At 37.8% G+C, this 22,468-nt stretch overlaps 1 protein-coding gene across 2 annotated transcripts in view; it reads right to left on the bottom strand.

The window, feature by feature from the left end:
- Window positions 1-22,468, bottom strand: part of EXOC4 (exocyst complex component 4) — an 821,125-nt gene that overhangs the window by 578,181 nt on the left and 220,476 nt on the right. For both annotated transcript variants that reach the window (XM_003261356.1, XM_030825691.1), the window contains one exon: window positions 17,846-17,934. In XM_003261356.1, the coding sequence (XP_003261404.1) occupies window positions 17,846-17,934 (89 nt within the window). The remainder of the gene's footprint in view (window positions 1-17,845; window positions 17,935-22,468) is intronic.

The following is a 22,468-nucleotide window of genomic DNA, read 5'->3' as shown; positions in this document are numbered from 1 at the left end:
GCCCCTTTTGGCTTCCAAATTAAATAAAAGCCACAGAGAACTGGAGGGGCAAGGAGATATTTTAAGACTGACAGACATGTCTTCCTCATTAGTATAGTGGTATCCCTGCCTGTCACCTGGGAGAAAGGGGTTCGATTCCCCAACAGGGAGGCAAAGTGTTACTTTGGCCAGGGCGTGGTGGCTCACCCCTGTAATCCCAACACTTTGGGAGGCTGAGGCAGGCAGATCACAAGGTCAGGGGTTTGAGACCAGCCTGGCCAGCATGGTGAAACGCTGTCTCTACTAAAAATACAAAAGTTAGCTGGGCTTGTTGGCAGGCGCCTGTAGTCCCAGCTACTCAGGAGACTAAGGCAGAAGAATTGCTTGAACCTGGGAGGCGGAGGTTGCAGTGAGTGAGCCGCAATCGTGCCACTGCACTCCAGCCTGGGCGACAGAGCGAGACTCCGTCTCAAAAAAAAAAAAACACTGACAGAGAGTTGGAGTAAATTTAAGGTAGGGAAAAGAGTTGTTTGCCTTTCTTACAAGAGAGCTAGCCTAACAACTTCCATCCATCAGTCTTAGGAACTACATGGGAGTCTCAGAGGGACAATTTCACAAATTTAACAGCTTAGAAAAACAAAAATTGATGATCTCACAATTTCTGTGGGTCAGAGGTCCAGACACGGGTTAGCTGAGTCCTGAGTTTAGGGTTTTACTACGCTGAAATCAAGGTGTCAGGCAAGGTCACAATCTTATCTAAGGCTTAGGGCCCTCCTCCTAGCTCATTCTGATTGTTGGGAGAATTCTGTTCCTTTTGGTTGTAGGATGGAGGCCCTATTTTTCTGTTGGCTGTTAGACAGAGATGACCCCAGGTCCTTACAACATGGCCTAATCTATTGACAAGAATTACTACTTTGAGGCTAACAGAAGAGCACCTTCTGCTGCTTTTTGTCTCTTTTAAGGGTTCAAATGATCATGTGAGGCCCAACCAGGGTAATCTCCCTTTTGATTGACTCAAATTTAAATTATTAGGGATTTTAATCACACTTGCAAAATCCATTCAGTGTTGTCATATAAAAAGCTAACCCTGACAGTGACAGTCTATCAGAATCATGGATACCACCCAAAGGGGAAAAATTATAAATACACGGGCATGGGTCTGGTCACTGGGGTCATTCTAGAATTCTGCCTCCTACCAGTGGGAATATCAGTAAGAAACATGCAATAAAAAGATCTTTCAAAATAGAAAACCATTGACCAAAAAATTACAAAAAATTGAAAAAGAGGCGATATCTTTATCTTCCACCTTGAAGGTGCTAAGAAATATGGTAGGTGATTTCTAGTAAGAAAAGCCGCTAAAGAATTCTGGGTAGAAACTGTATGAACATGATCAGGACTTCTTCTAGAAAGAATAGAAGATCACTGAACTATGAAAAACTATATTGGCTGGGTGCAGTGGCTCAAGCCTGTAACCCCAGTGCTTTGGGAAGCTGAGGCAGGAGGACTATTTGAGGCCATGAGCTTGAGACCAGCCTCAGCAAAAAAGTGAGACCTTGTCTCAACAAAAAAGTTAAAAAATTGGCCAGGTGTGATGGTGCATGTGGTGGTGCACACCTGTGGTCCTAGCTACTTGGGAGGCTAAGGCAGGAGGATCACCTGATGTCCAGGAGTTCAAGGCTGCAGTGAGCTATGATCACACCGGTGCCCTGCACTCCAGCCTGGGGGACAGAGCAAGACCACGTCTCAAAAAAAACCAACAACAACAATAAAAATGCTGTACTGTAAATCAGTAAATTGGCAGATAGTCTGTATAGCAAATAATCATATCCAGAAATTCCTGCCAGTATGGGGGCAGTGGAAGAGTAGCAGAAGTAAGGAAAGCTTAAACTCTTTTTCTTTTTCTTTAAAAAAAAAAAAAGAAGAAGGTATACTACACACTCAAGAGAATGGTAAAAATGTGAGCCCATAAAAATACATTAGTGAGAATGTAGAGGAACTGATATTGTCATACAATTTCTTATCAATTTCTATAATGGTAAAAATCCTTGTATCTCCTAAAGCCAAACACATGCCTATGTTATGAACCAACGATTCCATTCCTAGGTATATTCCCATGAGAAATTAGTGCATTTGTAATACAACTGTTGATAGGAGAATTATCTATAGTAGCCCCAAAGTGGAAACGATGAAAGTCCATTAAAAGGTGAATGAATGAATTGTCCTATAGTCATAGAATACTATGCAATAATAAAAACTGATATGGAAATCCACAAGAATGAATGTGCCAGACATTTTGTTGAGTTACAGAAGCCAGACACACAAAACACAGTATGATTCTATTTATTTAGAGTTAAAGAACAGGCAAAACTAAGAGATGGAGTTAGAAATCAGAATAGTGTTGACCCTCAGGGAGTATTAAGAAGCATGGGAAATCTTCTGGGTGGTAGTTATATGGGAATATATATGTGCAAGAATTTAGCTGTACATTTAAGATGAGTGCACATTATACAATTCACTGCAGGTACATTCCCCTCAATAATAAGTGAAATCTAATCAAAGTGTAATAATAATATTAATAAATAAACTAAGGTTTAAAACAAGGGAGAAAGAACAGAAAAGATTCAGTGTACAGGTATATAAAACTCCAGTGTTAGATACAATTTTTTTTTTTTTTATTGGAGACAGAGTTTTGCTCTTGTCACCCAGGCTGGAGTGCAATGGCATGATCTCAGCTCACTGCAATCTCCGTTTCCCAGCCTCAAGCAATTCTCCTGCCTCAGCCTCCCTAGTAGCTGGGATTACAGGTATGTGCCACTATACTCAGCTAATTTTATATTCACCATGTTGGCCAGGTTGGTCTCGAACTCCTGATCTCAGGTGATCTGCCCACCTCGGCCTCCCAATGTGCTGGGATTACAGGCGTGAGCCACCATGTCATGCCCAATTTTTTTAATATAATGTATATTATTATTACTTCTAAAAGTATTTATAGGAACTACAAATTTCAAAGTGTAAAATGTAACAAATATGGCTAATAACTAAACAGAAACCATCTAAAATAGATAAAAAAGTAGAAGTTACTTAAAAAGAGCTAATTATTCCTCTTGGGCATTATACTTGCCTAAAAAATGTCCTGGAAGTGATAGTAAAAAGAAGATCATACTGATTATAATTTGGGGATGACAAAGGATTTCAATTGGTTAGAATAAGTTAGACAAAATTCTGTATCTATTTTAAGGCAACTACATCTATTGTGTTAGGGTAAATACCATAATTTAGAAATGATAGTCAACCACTCAATTTACATGTTAAAGAACTGTTATGGAAAAAGTTCTTGTCTTGAGAAATTTTAAAAAATGATTCATGACATATTTAAGTGGATATGGAGTTAATGGTCCTCAATAACAGTCCTATAATCTAGAAATGGTAGATAATCATAAATGAGTGAATGATTCATCCCATCAATAGCCTTGCTTTTATCAGTCCTCTTTCAGCAGACATGCTGTGGGGAATGATATCCATAAACAATTCATTGCTTGCTTTCCAAGCCAAGTCAAAAATTTCCCTTTCAGATCAGCTGTAAACTTTTTTTTCAAACTTTGTTTCTGTGATGGTTACCTTTATATGTCAACTTGACTGTGCTAAGGGACGCCCACAGAGCTACTAAAGCATTATTTCTGAGTGTGTCTATAAGGGTACTTCTGAAGAGGTCAGCTTTCCAATCTGTAGACTTAAAGAAAGAAGCTCTCCCTCACCAATGTATTACCCAGTCCGTTAAAGGATTACAACTGCATTTTTATTTTTGTTTTCACAAGCAGCAAGAAAGTGATGTCAAACTGGAGGCAAGAGGAAGGCAAAACAATAATGTACATAAAACAACGCCAAATTTTCAGCTGCCATTAATTCATAAATAGAAGGGCTGTCCTTTCCATTTTAACCTCTTTACTAGCCATATTCCAACCGTCCTAAATTATTTGTGTAGTAAAATTTAGAGTTCGTGCCACTGCAGATCAAATGGTTTTGAAGAAAAATGGCCACGTTCATCATGGCCATTAATATTTATCTCTGGGGTGGATATAGGCCAGAAAGACGAATTCACTAAAGGTCACCAAGTGTGGTTCTCTTAGTTAGAGGTATATGTGAATCACACCTACATTCTCAAAATGGATGTCACTTAATATTACAAGATTGGGACAATCTCTGAGGTAAACACATTTTCTCAACAGTCTAGAAAGACTTCTGTCAGAGAAGAAAACAGGAAAAATGGGGGTGGGGGAGGAGTTTCTAGGGACCATTTTAAGAGATACTACTAGAACTCACTTGTCCATTAACAGGCTTATTGGTTCATTAATTTAAAAAAACATTTACTGAGTGCCTCCTATGTGTGAAGAATGATGCCAGGTGCTACAGGTTATGGGTAAAATAATAGTTAACATTTATCAGTACTTAACATGTGCCAGGCACAGTTTTTTGTTTTGTTTTGCTTTGAGACAGAGTCTCGCTTTGTTGCCCAGGCTGGAGTGCAGTGGTGCAATCTTGGCTCACTGCAACCTCTGCCTCCTGGGTTCATGTAATTCTCCTGCCTCAGCCTCCTGAGTAGCTGGGACTAGAGGCGTGTGCCACCATGTCCAGCTAATTTTTGTATTTTTAGTAGAGACAGGACTTCACCATGTTGGCCAGGTTGGTCTCAAACTGCTGCCCTCAGGTGTGATCCACCCACCTCAGCCTCCCAAAGTGCTGGGATTACAGGCATGAGTCGCCGTGCCAGGCCCAAGGCACAGTTTTAAACATTTTACATGTGTTAACTCATTTCATCATCACTATGGCCCTATGAGGTTAGGTATATTATATTCACAATTTAAGAAAGTGAAAGTGACACATAGAAGGAGTTAATGTGCCCAAAGTCACCTAGGTAGTAAGCCAAATTCCAGAGACCACACTCTGAACCTCTAACTAGTCCCCAGACTCTGCTCTGAGGAACAGATAGTGGGCAAGTGACTGAGAATCCAAGAACCTAAAGCTTTGGAGATGAATGACATTCGAAAAAAAAAAAATCATTTACCTTCTTCCCTTTACAACTAAGAAAACTGGTTAAGTGACTTGCACAAAGTCAGAGCAAGTTATCAAGAGACATCGCTAGTAGTTTGATTTTAATAATAAAAATATAGGGTACATCAAGGAATAAAAATTAAAGAATTCATATTCTTAAGAGACTAAAGTGGGCACTAAAACTAATACATCAATGAAAGCCTAGAAAAAAAAGAAAGTAGTATTTGCAATTAAAAAATAAAAAGAGGAAAAGGGATGGAAGAAAATCTAACTCCATTACTCTGAACTTGAGAAGAGGAATGGTTATGAGTAATCACGAACTGCTGAAAGCCTTACACTTGAGGGAAAGATAAAAGATTAGACTATGTAGTAAAATTATATTGGGCTAGATTAGATTAGGCAGATCTAAAAACAACTAAAAGAGAACCACCATTAAAGCATACATAATGAAACGCTATCTTTACCCCTATCTCATTCTCCATAAAAACTACTCCTCTTTTTATATTTCCTATCTTAACAAATAACATCATTACCTACCCAAGACAGCAAAATGCATCTCTTCTTGCTGAAACACCACACAGAATGAGTCACCATGTCCAACTGATTCTACCTCCAAAACAGGTTCTGGGTCACTTCCCACCTCACCTAAGAATTCTATGAGCTCTCACCTGAAATAACAACACAACCTGCCTCTTTGTCTGTACTCTCATTCCACTCAATTCATTCTCCACACAGTCATCAGAAAACATTTTCTAAAATGCACGTTTCATTATGGAACTCTCCTACTTTAAACCCTTGGAGGACTCTTTATCACCCACAAGACAAAAACCGAACCTTCTTGCTATGGCATACCAGGTCTTTTGAGATCTGCCTACCAGTCTTCCGTGTCTATGTTCAATCTTCCCCATACACTTTATGCTTAACCACAACAAAATATTTCCAGTTCCATGAGATTCTCAAACGTCTGTGTGTTCATTCGCATCTTCTCCCTACCTGCAGCGAGTTCCCTTCCCTTGTTCAGTGTGGTCAACTCATCTTACCAGTTTGGTGTAAGGATTCCACCTTTGTAATACCTCCTATGACTTCCCTTGAAAATGTTAAGTGTTTTCTCTTCTGTACTCCCCAAAGTACTTCCAATATTCACTGAAACTGTGACTGTTTGCATGTCTTATCTTCTACAGCATCTAGAACTTCTCTGTATGCAGAAAATTTTCCAGGAACAGGCCCCAGAATATAGTTGGCCTAGAAATGTGGACTGTACACCATAACCTCCAATGTGTCAACTGATATGACAGCCCTAAGAACTAACCAGCATTAACTTCATTACACCGATAAATAACCTAGAGCTCAGAAAAGTAAAGTGCCTTGCCTAGAAAAGCTAGGATGAGTAACAGGTGATCCTTCTACTAAACTGTAACACTCCCCAAGCTACTCAAAGCCCAAACAGAGCCGCACCAATATTCCACATATGAACATCACTAACCAACTGAACAGGGATATGTAAATGAGTTAGCTGGTGCTGAAATCAGACATTAATGTGCAAACAAACAAGGACTTATTTGAGCTAAATGGGCATGAATATGCAAATTACTGGCTGCAATTCAGTAGATGTCATCACAATTCTAGGAATGAACATCCTATATTATGACTATTACAATATTCATGTCGCATTCATACATACTATCATATATTACTGTAATACGGGCTTTTCCAGTTTAAAATTGTGGGGAAGCCAAAAGTAACTTAATGCATATTTTCATCCACACCAAAATTACAAGCTGGAAATCAGATGTGAGCACATAGAGCTCTGCAATCTCCATATAGAACCAGGCTGCCATCATGATCACTTGCAGTTCAAGCTGAACATTCTATTTTTAACACAAGGTACTTTAGAAATAGGTTGTGCTGTGGGCCCTACCAATATTTCCAGCCTCAACTACCATGCACAGTCTAATATAATATGCTATAATAAGTGCATTTAAAACAAAGTTATTTTTCCTATAGAATTTTTAATAATAAAGCTGCATAACTGTAACACTTGAACAACACTCAGAAAATCCTGTATGTGATTACATTTATTCTTTGCTCAGGTATAATAATGACCTTTATTTTCCCATATCACCAGTACACATTGGTTCTTATCAATTCTTGATCTCTTATTAGGATGAACAATGGCCAAAGCCGTTCACAACAGCTTTGATGTACTTTCATCTGACTCCTGAAAGTAACAAATTATAATCAGTAAAAATCTGTATATATAAACTGAGTTCCTTAATTAGTAGAAAAATATCCGATTCATGTTGTGAAACTCTGATGAGAGAAGAGCCTATACTCTCATACTTTCATACATTTACCCATACTGTGGCTGGTGCCTGAAATGCTTGCCTCAATTTCTTTACCTGGAAAACTTCACTTCATCTGTTATAACTGAGTTTAAGCTTCAAATACTTATAGATGCCTCCCTGCCTTTCCCAGAACTTGTATATGCATCCCAGTTGTTTATATATATACACACAACTCTGGTGATAGTGTGTATCACAGAGCTGTGATCACTTGTGTTCCTGCTGAATTAACTGGGATATAAGTAGGGCTGCATGTAACATGAATCAAAACACTAGTGAATTAACAAGTCAGAGTTTACTCACCTCTCATGCAGAAGTCTGGGATGATGTGGTGACTCTGTCCCAGGAAGTTACTGAGGTATGGCACTGCACAGTATCAGAAACCCAGGCCCCCTCTGTCTTGTTGCTGTAGCTTTCCTTCAGTGCTGCCTCACCTGCATGGTCTAGGAGGACTTACCACATTCCATTCATATCCACACCTTCACACAAAGGCTGGGCTGGGAGAGAAAGACAGCCCCTTTCTTCCCATTAAGAGCATGACCCAAAGTTGCACACATTACTTTCAATCACATCCTATTAGCCAGAATTAAATTACATGTCCATGTCGGCTGCAAGACAAGTTAGAAATGTTCCTATTTTGGGTGGCCCTGTGACTAGCGAAATATCAGGGACTCTATGAATTTGGAGGAAAGGGAGAACAAATGCTGGGAGGCAGGTGACCATCCAAGTGACACATTTATGGTCCCTTTCTTTCCTTTGGCCTTCAAAAGCAGTCCTGTTCATTATTTTATCCTGAGGGCCTAGTGAAGTATCCAGCGCAAGTAAAAATACAATAAATCTATACAGGATTAATAAATAAACAGAAAGTCCTTTAACACAGGAAACAAAAGTATAATCGCTGCTGACTCCAATTAATGTTAGGTGTCTGACATCCCAGATGGAGGATGATGGAGGGAGCAGGTAAGTTGGGAGGAAACTCTTCTAACCACAAAGATGCCTTCTCATGAACAACTTAAGGTACAGTACTAGTTCAGGGGTAGTTTACAGCTTTGGCACGTACCAGGAGTTGCAACAAAAGTGCTGCTGTCCAGAAAACTCCACATTTGGTCTCGATTTCTAAATGGGAACATTAAACTACATACATGGTTTTGTCTCTAAAGGTTTAAGAGGCTTCTTAAAAATTTGTTTATATCTGTACATTTTATGAAATGTATGAGTGCATATGACATTTGTACAGTTTTTAAAAGAATAAGACAACAGTATTTCTATAACAGCTTAAGAAACAGAACATTACTAGTATCTTTGAATCCCCACAAGCTCCTCTCTTTGGTTACATCCCTCCTCCATCCTCTCCAGAGGTGATCTCTTCCTTGAGTTTTATATTTATGCCCTTACCTTCTTCACTTTTTTATCACACAGGATATATTCCTATGAAATAGGCTATTCAGTTCTGCCTGCTTCTGACCTTCACAAAAATGACATTAGATTTTATAATATTAAATACATTAGATATTATATATTAGATTCACATATATTACATATTAAGTTTACATGTGTAAGATATTAGATTTATATATATTAGACTTGAGATTTTGTATATATTACATTATAAATGTTTACATATTTCTATATATAAAATCTAATTTCTAATATATTATCTAATATTTTCTTGTATGACTACTTTTGAGATTCAACCAACTCAATGTATAGCATAGTTCATTGGTTTTCTTTGCTACATAGTATTCTACTTTGTGACTCTACAACAACTTACATATCCATCCTTCTTTCTATGGGTATTTGAGCTGTTTCTCGGTTTTTGCTACTAAAACAATGTTGCTATGAACATTCTGAATAGGTTTGCCTTTCACATTTGAGTTATCAACCTGTTGGAAATTTATTTCCCTAAATGATATGAGGTACAAATCCAATTTCTTTTTTTTTTTTCCTATATGCATGATCAATTGTCTCACCATTCTTTATTGACTGGTCTGTCCTCTTCCTAAACTTTGTAACGTCATTTCTCCCTCATGTAATATTTCCATATGTCTGCCTCTGAGTCTTTAGTGTTCTAAATAGTACCCTGGGTGCCCACACAGAGGAAGGAAAAAGAAAAAGATGAAGTGGGGGCCTAGGCTTCGAATCCTCAACCCCACTTTGTTAAACCATCTCCACTTTTACCTGTTGTCTACCTTGAACTGTGAAATAAGATTAAACAGAAGAAGAGTTCTATAACTAAAAATGAATTTAAAAAGCACAGACTATGAGTTCTAAAGCACTTTCTAACACTAAAATCTATTGTTTTATTTTCCAGATATCACATTACCTGCATGTTTACATAAATTTCTTCTGAATTTTGTTAATTAATAGCTCCCTTCAGAAAGGAAAATTTCTATGAATACTATTAGTATTCCTAAAAGGATCCAAACTTCATTTTCAAATATAAAATTATCTTATGAACTGTGTTTGTTGGGACAATAATAAATTCATTATTTAGTATTTTCATCCATTTCTAATAATTACTTTCTTTACTATATGACATAAATGTTTGTGGTCTTCTCTATACTTTAACAAGGCTTAACTCATAATGAGTGGTATTATACAAACTATTAGAATAGCCAAAAATATACTTTCTTGTGGGCCTAAAAAATGTCTAATAAGATGGGCAAAGCTGTTATTTTTACCTTATTAAAAAACGAATGTGAACCAAATAATTAAAAATATGAGATATAAGTTAACTTTTAAATTTCCCTGTTGCATCATTTCAGAAGTTTTTGTTCTGAAAACAAAACCTTTTTACACAAATTTAGTTGGGTTTTTTTTGTTTGTTTTTTGAGATGGAGTCTCACTCTGTCGCCCAGGCTGGAGCACAGTGGCACGATCTTAACTCACTGCAACCTCCACCTCCTGGGTTCAAGCAATTCTCCTGTCTCTGCCTCCCGACTAGCTAGGACTACAGGTACATACCACCATGCCCAGTTAATTTTTGTATTTTTAGTAGAGACAGAGTTTCACCATATTGGTCAGGCTGGTCACGAACTACTGACCTCAGGTGATCCACCCACCTTGGCCTCCCAAAGAGATGGGATTACAGGAGTGAGCCAATACGCTCAGCCATAAATTTGGCTTTTTTAAAAAACCGTATAATATAAATATAGAGAAATGCATTTGTTCAACTTTTAAAACTCAAATACATTATGTTTCATTTACCAGCATTCCTTCTTTTCTCATATCTGTATGAATGAATAGAATATTTTTACAAATAAGGTTAGATGTCATCAACTGGTTCTGTGTGATGACCAAGTATCATACCTCAAGAGTGAGGTTCTTAGGCTTTACTAAGTAATGGGCTTTGTGATGGTTATTTTGCACTCTCAAGATCCATTTTATCATAAATTTCAGGCTCTTCCATATGGTTCAGCTACACATGGTTTGTCTACTGGCTAGACAAAATATTGCATGGATTAGATTTATTCAGAAAACAAATCCAACTTAAGTAAATCCATAACTAAAGAATATTTTTAAATAAATTTCTACATCAATTAAGGCTAAAAAAGTAGTACACTTGATAACAATCTTGGCATAAGAATATTTTTATTTCCTAAATGATTTGAAATAATGCAATCCGTTCATGATTTGAGGAAAGTATATTTATTAGTTACAACGTCTTAGGGATAGACAAAGAAATGAGCATTTGTAAAAATTCTATTATAACTTTATTATAAGACAAATCTTACCTATAAGGTCATTCTTCTAAAAAAGCAAGAATATAAATCTATGAAGAAAAGGGGAATCAATTTTTAAACACTATTTTAGAGGCTAAAACAGAAAAGATAACTATGAAAGATTAAAAGTTATTTTGAAATAATTATATGCAATTTTCAGAAGAAAAAATGTACTTTTTTTCATGTTCCCTGCATATTGTTGCATAGTTATTAATGAAGTCATTAAGCAAATTCTAGAAGGCAACAAAGAATTTTTTAATCAAACTTCAGGGTATAAAGTTTTGAAAGTGCTTCTTATATTTAAGGCTGCAGAACAAATATATGTCATGAGCATAATATTGCTATACAAAATAATGCACCTCACTTCAATCAAAGTGACCCTGAAAATGTGTGCAAAAGTGAAATATTGCCTTAAATGCTCCATTATAGAACAGCTTGCTATATAAGAGACTCCTATTATAAATCCTTTTAGTAAAAATGGATAATCAACTCAAAGTGAATCTATCTCAAATATTGTCTTTTCTTAAGGCAAGACACCCCCGAACAGATTAACTACATACAAGTATTCACAATCCCAGTCACCGACAACCCATTACAGAGAGAAAGTCAGAAAATTCAGGTTAGGCCAGTATAAGAGCTCAGTTTTTACCTATGCCAGTATGTCCATTATTTACTATGTAATGCAAATCATCTTAAAGAAGTGAGGTCTCGAGTGGTTGGAGATTTACAGAACATTTTAATGTCAGGGCTATAGAAAGGCCACTCATTAACCTAATGGATATAAAAATGGCACTCTAAAGGTAGTATCATTGAATAAAAACAAAAGTATTAAGTAGCCCCGAGATAGAAATGAAAACATAATGGAAATTGAGTATATATTTCTATTTGAATCGATGGCAATTAATATACTCTTACTCATTCATGAGTTTTATTATCCTTAAAAATGAGAAAAGACAAATCACAGGACTCCCAGTCTGTTTATTTAAACAACCACTAGGGTTTCTCAAGTAAGTAGGCTTGTACCTACAAATAAGGAGATATTAATGATAGAATCATACGTGTTCATTATATATGTCTTTAAGCGCCTAATTTAAGCCAAGCATTATCCTAGGTACTGAAATGTACCTGTGAGTAAGGCTTGCATTCTGGGTCAAGGGAAGTGAAGGAAGTTAACAAATTAATAAGACATGTACATATTAAGAAAAGTATAATGAGAAAATTTTTTAAAATATTGTGATAAATAATTATAATGTAGGGAGACGGGATGCTAGAAAAGGTGAGAAAACAATGAGAAAAGGGCAGGAGACATAGACATGGAGGTCAGCTGTGCTCGGGCACTGAGTGAAGCTTGGTCTTGGCTGAGATCATCTGGGGACAGTCTACAAAGTGAGCACAGAAGAAATCCCAGGACCAAATCATGAGATACTCCAACAGGCTTTTGACAAGACTCAGAAAGAACATGAGGATAAGAAAAGAAAAACAGCAGAAAGATCAAGTGAAATGAATGTCAGAAAAAGCTAATACTAAGTCTGCCAAGCAGAGGTCACTGGTGACTTGGAGGAGAGCTAACTCAGTGGACTGGAGTTGAAGAGAAAATGGGAAGTAAAGAAGTAGATGCAGCACTCTTAACTTCATGATGATACTTTTTTTATTTTTATTTATTTATTTACTGACTTACTTATTTATTTAATTACTTATTTTGAGATGGAGTCTCACTCTCACCCAGGCTGGAGTGCAGTGGTGCAATCTCGGCTCACTGCAACCTCCACCTTTCAGGTTCAAGCGATTCTCCTGCCTCAGCCTCCCAAGTAGCTGGGATTACAGGTGTCCGCCACCATGCCAGGCTAATTTTTGTATTTTTAGTAGAGACGGGGTTTCACCATGTTGGCCAGGCTGGTCTCAAACTCCTGACCTCAAGTGAGCTGCCCACCTCAGGCCTCCCAAAGTGCTGGGATTACAGGCATAAGCCACTGTGTCTGGCCCAAGATGATTTTTTTAAAACACTACTTTATCATTTAAATCAACATTGCTAATCTAAAGTTTCTAATTTAGAAATGTCAATATTAATAATTTAATATTTAAGTTAATAGTCACAACATTCCCCTAAAGTATTCAGGACTGATAACAGTTCTAATTTTTTCCTATGAGAAATCTGAGGCAGAATGTCATTGATAAACCTGTGAGCTTATCCCATCCAAATGAGCGACATCCAAATGAGCGACATCCAAATGAGCGACACCTAAATTTAACTTGGAAAGTTCAGGAGGGCTTAGCCATATAAAGATGACAGAAAGGACAAAGAGAATGTGTGTGAAAACTCTGAAGTCACACCACAGTACTAGAAATAGAGGAGAAGAGGTAGTCTTTAGATTGTTTTTTGTTTTTGTTTTTTTTAACCCTCACCAGATAATGTGTTCATCAATTATCTATTCCCCTGAAGAATTATACATTAAACCTGAGAAGCTATATTCAAATTAAATGTTCATTAAAACTTGTATCTTTCTTTACTCCCAACACTGCTGTCTAAGTACAATGAAGTGGCAGAGGCTAAAACCACAGGAAGCCTATGATTAACATTGACACATCCACAAGTTAGATTTCCACCTGGTCTCTCGCACATTTTGAAGCAGCACGCATCTCCGCAGCCCAACTGCCAACAGCAAACTATATAATGAACCATCTGTACCATAACAGTTAGAGTCTATTGAGATGGGTTGATAACACCAAAGAAATCTCATTTTTTTAATCCTTTTATCCCCTTGGGTGTTGTTAGACTGAGTAACATTTCTAATTGTATGATAAATTGAAAATGTTGGCAGGAACTTAACTTTTGTAAAATTTGAGCTTTTTAATGTTACTTTGATTGTCTTTCTGGTGGATTTCTTCGCCGCTACCCTGCAACGGAAGGAAAAGTTGACCTATGAACCAAAATTACTGGGAAGCAAAGCCTGCCGCTATATGGTGTTAACAGAAGAAACAAAAATCTTCCCTTAGTCTCTTCTGGTTTGACTGAACTATTCAATTATGCCTTTTCAGGGACAAGCTGAAATGCAGATCTCATTGTGGTCCTTGGACCAGTCATTAATGGAATAACTGAAAAAGGACAGCCGTTTTTAATGGAAGACAGGTATGATTTTCTTCTCTTTTTTCCTGTTGAAAGTTAAAAGCATTCATCAGAGAAACTTTTCCTCCTGAATGAAACACCACCAGACTTTTACAAAAACTAGCCCACTGATTTATTCTCTCACCAAGTGTGTAATATGTCAGCTCACCTAAAGTATTTTTAATGATTATTAGGAACATAATATACCTGCTAACTATTACGTTTCTTCTGTTGTAACCAGAAATATTCCTTGCTGAAAACTGGTAAGTTCAATCGACTTGTGCTAGAAAGCCCATATTTCAATTAACTTTTTGAAGGATGGGAAAATTCCTAGTTAGATTATAGTGATTTCTCCATTAACCATCCTCACAGAGTAAAATTCCTCTGTCACTTAGATTTTAAAATGTTTTTCCATTACATACAGTAGTTTTGTCCTGGGCCAGAGAGCTCAAGGGCAATATTTCTGCTTAATAAGGCTTATAACTGCAGAGGACAAAACCATATATGTATACCCTCTACTTTGCCTTCAACTTAAAGACTAATGGAAAGCTATAAAGCTGAAAGTGGCTCCTTTCAGGCCCTTCCCGCCTCTCCATGGTGCTCTCTATCCTATTTTAGATCCTAACTGTCCTCATTCATTCTGTCACTAAGTCAACCAGTATTTATCAAACATTTCTTGTACCAGGTGCTGTGAGAAGCACAGGAAATAAAATAGTATTTTGCTCTTGGAGCTTATAGTTTTGTGGCAAACTCAAACAAGAGAGCATTGTTCCACAATGCAGTATGGAAAGTACTCAGAAGAACATCATTAAAGATGTGGCAGTAACACACAGCAGGGGCCACAACCCCAGAATGTGTGTGTATTTGTGACAGGCTGAGAGAGGAGGGACCAACAGGGAAGCCCATCCAAATGAGCGACACCTAAATTTAACTTGGAAAGTTCAGGAGGGCTTAGCCATATAAAGATGACAGAAAGGACAAAGAGAATGTGTGTGAAAACTCTGAAGTCACACCACAGTACTAGAAATAGAGGAGAAGAGAAACACTTCCTAGCTTAACTAATTTTCATGACCACCTCATGGAGTAGGGAGTGTTACTTTTATTCCCATTTAGAGAAAAGGAAAAAGAGGCACAGAGACCATGGAACTTGCCAGAGGTTACAAAGCGAGTGCTGGGGAGCTAGGTATCTAAATGGAGGCGACCTGGGCCCAGAGCCACCTACTCTGCACTGCCACCCTATACTGTCTCTCAAGAAAGCATGGACCACTGGGGTGGGACTGAAAAGCCTTCCCATGGCTGCCGCAGAGTGCTCTCCATTCTCACTCATACAAGCATAAAGAATCTGCCACTAGTCCTGTGCCCTTGTTGACTAATTATGCTTGAGTGTGAGTGAGCGATGAGAGGTCCTCGGTCCCTATGTAACCATAGGGACATGCTCTGCCTGTTCACTGGAAGGGTCAAACGGAAGGCTGCACTGTGCTGCCGGATGTGGACACTGGAGGAAGGTGGGCATGTGTGGGGACAAGGGCACACAGGAACTCTGTTCTTTCCACTCAATTTAGCTGGGACCTTATAACTGCTCTAACAGATAATGTTTATTAATTTTTAAGAAAGAAAATAATTAGGACTCAACCTAAAAAAGAAGAAAGGAGATGCTCTGTCACCATTAAATAAATTTATGTGTATTAGAAGACAGGTGTAGAGAAAATATGGAGGCAAATTTAAACTATTCCTTAAGGCAACTCTGAAGAGAAATTAAAATTAGGATACTGTGAGTGTGGAAGATACACTAGCCTTAGATAGCCTGCTAAGGGCAGTTCAAGCACAATCATACCTCCTGCAATAATGTATGTTCTGTTATCATCATTTCCTTCTACTCTTGGCAGCCTAGCCTCTTCTCCTGGGAGGGAGAGAAAGCCTGCTAGAGCATGGGTCACCCTCCTCCTTCACTCCTTTCTGTCCTTTCACTTGTTCCAGGTCTAATGACTGTCTGTACTCCTCTACATCAAGACTCTCGACATGCACACTGCATGTCTTCCAGAATGCATGACAACCCTCTCATATTAAATAAAATGTTGGTAGGCTAATCTCCTCTTCCTAATACCCTAAACATACTTCTAGGCTTTTACTTCTGGTGACCACATATATGGGCTGTAGAACTATTACTGTGATATAAATATGACAGAGTTCAGCAGCATCTTTGGAAAAACTTAGAGGTTATTCTATTAATAACAAAGGTGAAGTTAGGAATGACAAGGCAATAGTCTTTAAATCAAGAAAGGTTGAGTGGTTACTTCATAGTGTTTTGGTACAGAATTATGAGTCTTAAAGACTAAATATTTAATTACACAGGCCAGTTACTGCAAAATGCTAAGTGATCCCAATGCATCAAAGACAGTAAAAGTATTCATTCCCATCCCTCATGGAGAAAAGCCCAGAGTTCTAAAACAATTTATGTAATCACTCCTTTCTTGTAATTTCTCTAGCAATGTATCCACACCACCCACTCAGTTGTTAGTATTTATTTCCTGATATTGTTACTGACGTGTGTGTGTGTATATATCTGTGTGTGTATGTATATATGCACACACACATATGTATACTTTACTTTCATAACTAGATCTTTAGGCTTTATATTTCTTTGTTCTCAACTTCCATTACTTCCAACACCTAAGATGTCTTACACTTAGCAGGCCCTCACCAATGTGGTTTTGTTGTTTGTTTTTTTTTTCTTTTTTTGAGACATGGTCTCACTTTGTCACCCAGGCTGAAGTGCAGCAGCATGATCTCAGCTCACTGCAACCTCTGCCTCTCAGGCTCAGGCAATCTCACCTCAGCCTCTTGAGTAGTTGGGAACACGCACGTGCCACCATGCCCAACTAATTTTTGTATTTTTTTATAGAGACAGGGCTTCGCCATGTCACCCAGGCTGGTCTTGAACTCCTGGACTCAAGTGATCTGCCTGCCTCAGTCTCCCAAAGTGCTGGGATTACAGATGTTAGTCACCACACCTGACCTCCAAATCTTTCTTAACTCATTACATTTACTATGATCAGCATCTTTTTGTCACAGAAGGAAATGTTATCAGTCTAATATATTTATTTATATTTAATTTATTTTCTAAATATTTTATTCTTCAGCTTACAACTCTTTGGTAACCATACATGGGTATCAAATAGCCTGTGTATCACAGTTATGTTGATTATAACATACTATTTAGAGGCATCTTTTCCCTTTAAATAATGACAGTGGTTGCATTTTCCCTTTCCCAAATCTCAGGTACTCCTGTCATATTCTAGAAGATGTCAAAAACAACAATTAGAAGTAACAGTGGCAGTCGCAGAAGACCAACATTCTCCTAGATTGTGAATGGACTCAGGTCTTCTGTTTAAGCACGACAAGCCTGGCCTCATCTCTTTTTGCTTTGAATTCCCATCTGAACAGTAGCAAGTCTATAAGTCCTATGGCCACAGTAATAGTTTTACCTGCTTGGCAGCAGATGCTGGGAAATTACAGAAGAAACAAATTATTAAGTCACTAAGTGTTTGTTATCTTGAAAGGATCCTGTGAATGCAGGACACAAACTCACGTGTAATAAAGGAAATATTCCTCCAGAAAATTAATTTTTCCAGAGAAGCTCAATCACCCACCTTGCAGTTCTCCACTCCGACTATAGAGCTCCCTTCTCTGTTCTCGCAGGTAGGCGCTCATACTGATGGCATGGGAGGACGATTCGAACCTGCAGAGAAACACAGGGGAAACAGACAAGCAAGTGTAAATCAATTAAGTGCTGACCACCTCTGTATTCCACACTATTCTACTCTGGTCTGTGTGGTTCTCCCCGATGTTCCGTGATGAAGACACTTTGGCTATACCATGACAGGGTCAGGGTCAGCTGCCACAGACCTTGATTTATGAGCGATATTCCTGGCTAAGGCTCCTTTACAACCGTATTTGGATCTTTTGCTTATTCTCCATTTCAACTGGTACAGCTCTGATCTGCCCCAACTTCCTTTTGCTTTCAGACCCCCATCAGCCTTTGCCAGGATCCTTATACATGCAGCAATGAGAGCATCCTATGAAGTCATTCTAATTACGTTACCATCCAGCTCAAAAGTCACCAGTGACTGCCAGCTACCAACACAGACACACTGGCTCCTCAGAGCAGAACTCATGCCTAACTCCCATAGGTAGAGGACTAGACAAAGGACATACTAGAAATGTGGCTGAATTATGGCACCAGAAAAGCAAGGCAGCTGTAATCTCTCCCTAAATCGCCTAAAAAAGTTTCTTTTCTAAATGGCTGCTGGTTTTTTGACCTGCTGCCTACCATATAAAATACTCTCAAAAAATACCAAGCTACGCAATATTTGTTCACACCTACCCAGGAACTATTTCAGAGGTTAGAAACACTGGTGAAGGAGGGAGAACGAGAGACTCATGATAAAGAACAGGTTTCTAAAACCTAAAATAATAACTATAAAAAGAAATAACAAAAACAAATCAGTCTTAAGAGAAACATGCAAGTAAGAAAAAAACAGATAAAATTATGACATATCAAACAGTAAAGCCTTTGATGTGCTAAGAGATCCCATTTCAAACTGAGATTTCAAAGGCAGGATAACAACCTGCCAGACGGAGGAATCCTTCTAAGAATGACTGCCACTAAGGGGTAAAAGCAGCAACATAGTACGAGCAACTGTGCTAATGGGATAGGTTTCTGGCAACAAGGCAGGCACACCATCATTTTCTTAATTATGCCTTCTTTATCCTTTCCTTGACAAGGAAGATGAATACTGAGATGAATGTCAGTCTGTGAGGGAAACACTTGGGTTACTTGATCTCCTCTCTGCACCCTGCCAAGAACTAAGAGGGTACTAACAGCCGGAAAGAAGGCAAAGTGTGCAGTACTTCAAACATGCCACCCGCCAGTCAAGTGCAGAAAAGAAGCCACTGACCTCCAAAAAGCATGCTGACAGCTATTGATCAGATATGGCAAAGAAAAAAAAAATAAACTCTTAAGCAAAGAATAAAGAGGCACACATAGCACAATAAGGCAGGACTTAAACACACTTGATTAACCTTAGCTAAGGGCAATTAAAGAGGGTAATAAAGTCCTTCACAGATGTGATAAAAACAGTCAAAGTCTTAATCCTTTATGACTTGATGTATTTTTGCTACTCAGGAATTCTTTTTAGGTCTGCAACAAGTCACAGATTGATATAATTTTGCAGTAAAAGAGGCACTAGAGATTGAGTCTCACCTCCTTTGTTTATATCCAGAGACACTGAGACCTGCTCAGACACACATGGGCTCAATGATAGAACCAAGACTGGAAACAGACAAATCTGTAATAACGGCCTAATTCGTGTCTGTGATAAGTTTCATTACTGCCCAATAATAATAAATGTGTAATAATTATTTAAGCCAATTTGTTCATTTCCAACAATTTTTTTTTCCAATACCACAACTTCAGAAGCACTGCCTAAATGTTTGAAAATGTGTATGTGGTCTGACTGAGGTTGAAAGTCAGCGGTGATGGTTGAGAGCATGAACTTCAAACCCTAAAGCCTGCTTTCTGCAATGATTCCATATTTAGAAGGTTAAATTGAGCTAGAAATAGAGAAAAGAAAAAAAAAAAAAGAAAAGAAAAGGGCCTGGTTAGGCGCATCTGAGACAGTGTCAGTTGCCTCTACCAACTACCTTTTCCTTCTACTATCTTTGTGCTTGCTGGCATAGCCCTGATTCCATCTGGGCATTCTGCTTCCTTGCTCTTTACTCAGCCATGTGCTCAGAAAAAGTGGCTTCCTCTCCAGCTGGAAACCTAGCACCAGAGAGGAACCTGCCTAGTTTAAGACAACCAGTGAGATCTGCTTTCCCTTGCCAGTGACTAGTTTAGGAATGGGCTTACGACCCAATCCTAGAGCTTAATAGGAACTTGCTGAGGAGTTTTGTCATTAGCAGAAACGATTAATAAATTGATAATTAGTAAGTACTAATTTAAAAAGATTTAAAATGGTACAGCCACTTTAGAAGACAGTTTGACAGTGTCTTACGAAGCTAAACACAGTATCACCAAATGATCCAGTAATGTTGCTCCCAGGTATTTACAAAAATGAGTTGAAAGTTTATGTCCACACCAAAACCTGCACATGAGTGTTTAGAGCAGCTTTATTCGTGATTGCCAGAAGTTGGAAGCAAGCAAGAGGTCCTTCACTAGGTAAATAAGCAAGCTATGGAATATCCACACAAAGGAATGTTACTCACAATACAAAGAGACATCTATCAAGCCACAGAAAGATGTGGAAGAAAGTTAAATGCATATTGCTAAGTGAAAGAAGCCATTCTGAAAAGGCTACACACTGATTCTGACTATACAACATTCTGGAAAAGGCAAAACTTATGGAGATGGTCAAAAGATCAGAGGTTGCCAGGGGTTAGGGAGGGTGAAGGGATGAATACGTGGTGAATGGAAGATGTTTAGAGCAGTGAAACTGTTCTGTATGACACTGTAATGGTGGATACATGAACTTATGCCTTTGTCAAAACCCATTAGAACTGTACAACATGAAGAGTGAACGCTAATGTAAACTATGGAATTTAGTTAATAATGACATCTCAATACTTGTTCATCAATTCTAACAAACAGACGCTAATACAGATGCTAAATAGGGTAAAATGGGGAGAAGGGGGGATATAAAGGAACTCTCTGTACTTCCTGCTCTACTTTTCTATAAACCTGAAACTGTTCTAAAAAATAAAGTCTATGTGTTTTTTCAAAGAGAGAGATTCACAGGGAGAATCACAAGCAATTTTCTTGCCCATACTGTCTTTACTGGACTGGAACTGATGGATACACCTCGTGATCGCAATAGAAAACATTACTAATGTGTTGAGGATGGCAATGCAGAGAGATGGAAAGGGCTGAGTCCTTTATGATATCATACAGTTGAATTAAGGAAACCTCCACATTCATCCTTGTTATGTGAAATAGTAACTTTCCTATAGTTCAATCTATTGTATTTAAGGTTTTATGTTACTTGCAGCCTAAAGCATTGTAACTGATATTGCATCTACTCTCTGAATAAAACTGTTTAAAAAGGAATGCATTCAATAAACAGAATAGATTTCATTTCTGGCAGGGACATACTAAATAAATCTCCTCTCTGCTAGATCACAAAATAAATAAACTGTTGAACTTTAATTATTAAAAACACTAAAAATCCAAGATAAAAACAAGCCTCAAATGTGAATCAATAGAAGGTATTAGAGCTCCAACTGCTGAAAAAGAATAAATTCAATATACTGGGATACTTCTGTGGTGGTCACTTTACATGCTTATATTTACAGACACAACTTCTTAAGTATCTACTAAATCCTCAAAAGAAAACAGATCTAAAGTAAGACTGCCAGGATTTAAATCCTCCTTCTACCACGTGCTAGCTATGCAACCTTATATAAATTAACCTTTCATGTCTCCATGGTTTTATATGTACGAAAGTATTAAAAATACAACCCTTGCCTATAGGTTGTTGTAATTAGTAAATAATTTATGAGAATAATTTAATGCCTTGATTAGCACTTAGTAAGAACTCAATAAACGTTAGCTACTACTGCTGCTGCTGCTGAAATTTAGTATACTCCAATTTAAAGTATGTTTAACTGAGATTATTTTGGGAAACTTGCCCAGTACAGTGCCTGATACCTAGGAAACAATCAGTGGTAGCTGTTGTTATTATTGAAGTTATTATCAATATTACTAACTATTAGCTGATGCCAAGAGAGATACACTTTAGGCACATGGCTTCGTGGAGTTAACTAAGGTAATAATTAGAAAAAAAAAAAAAAAAAAACCCAGATTGTTCTTCTATTAAACAAGTAACCACATAAGGCTCAATACTGCTTAGCTGGAAATATTTGCATAACTTTATTAACAAAGATTGTTTCTTGGCTCTTGGGGCCTTTTCAAGGCTAACATATTTCATTTCCTTTCATTTCACATAAAATTCCCCAGAAACAATTGGGGAGTTCCATTTCTCTTAATTTTAAATAAAACTCCCCTGAAACAAGTTCCAGAAATTTTTATTAGGAGTTCCAGGTAGTCCAGCAACTGTACCCAAAACAGCCACTTCACCTGACAGAAAACAAAAATAAATAAAACTCAACATATATTCACTTCCTCTAAATTACTTCAATCAACTTAAGCTAGAGAAAGTTATGGCTATTAATAAAGTAAGAAGTCATCTTACTTCAGTCTAACAATTCTTAAAATC

The sequence above is a fragment of the Nomascus leucogenys genome, chromosome 13 (assembly GCF_006542625.1).
Source record: "Nomascus leucogenys isolate Asia chromosome 13, Asia_NLE_v1, whole genome shotgun sequence".
Lineage (NCBI taxonomy): Eukaryota > Metazoa > Chordata > Mammalia > Primates > Hylobatidae > Nomascus > Nomascus leucogenys.
Note: the sequence above shows the minus strand (reverse complement) of the source record. Positions and strands in the feature narration are given on the sequence as shown.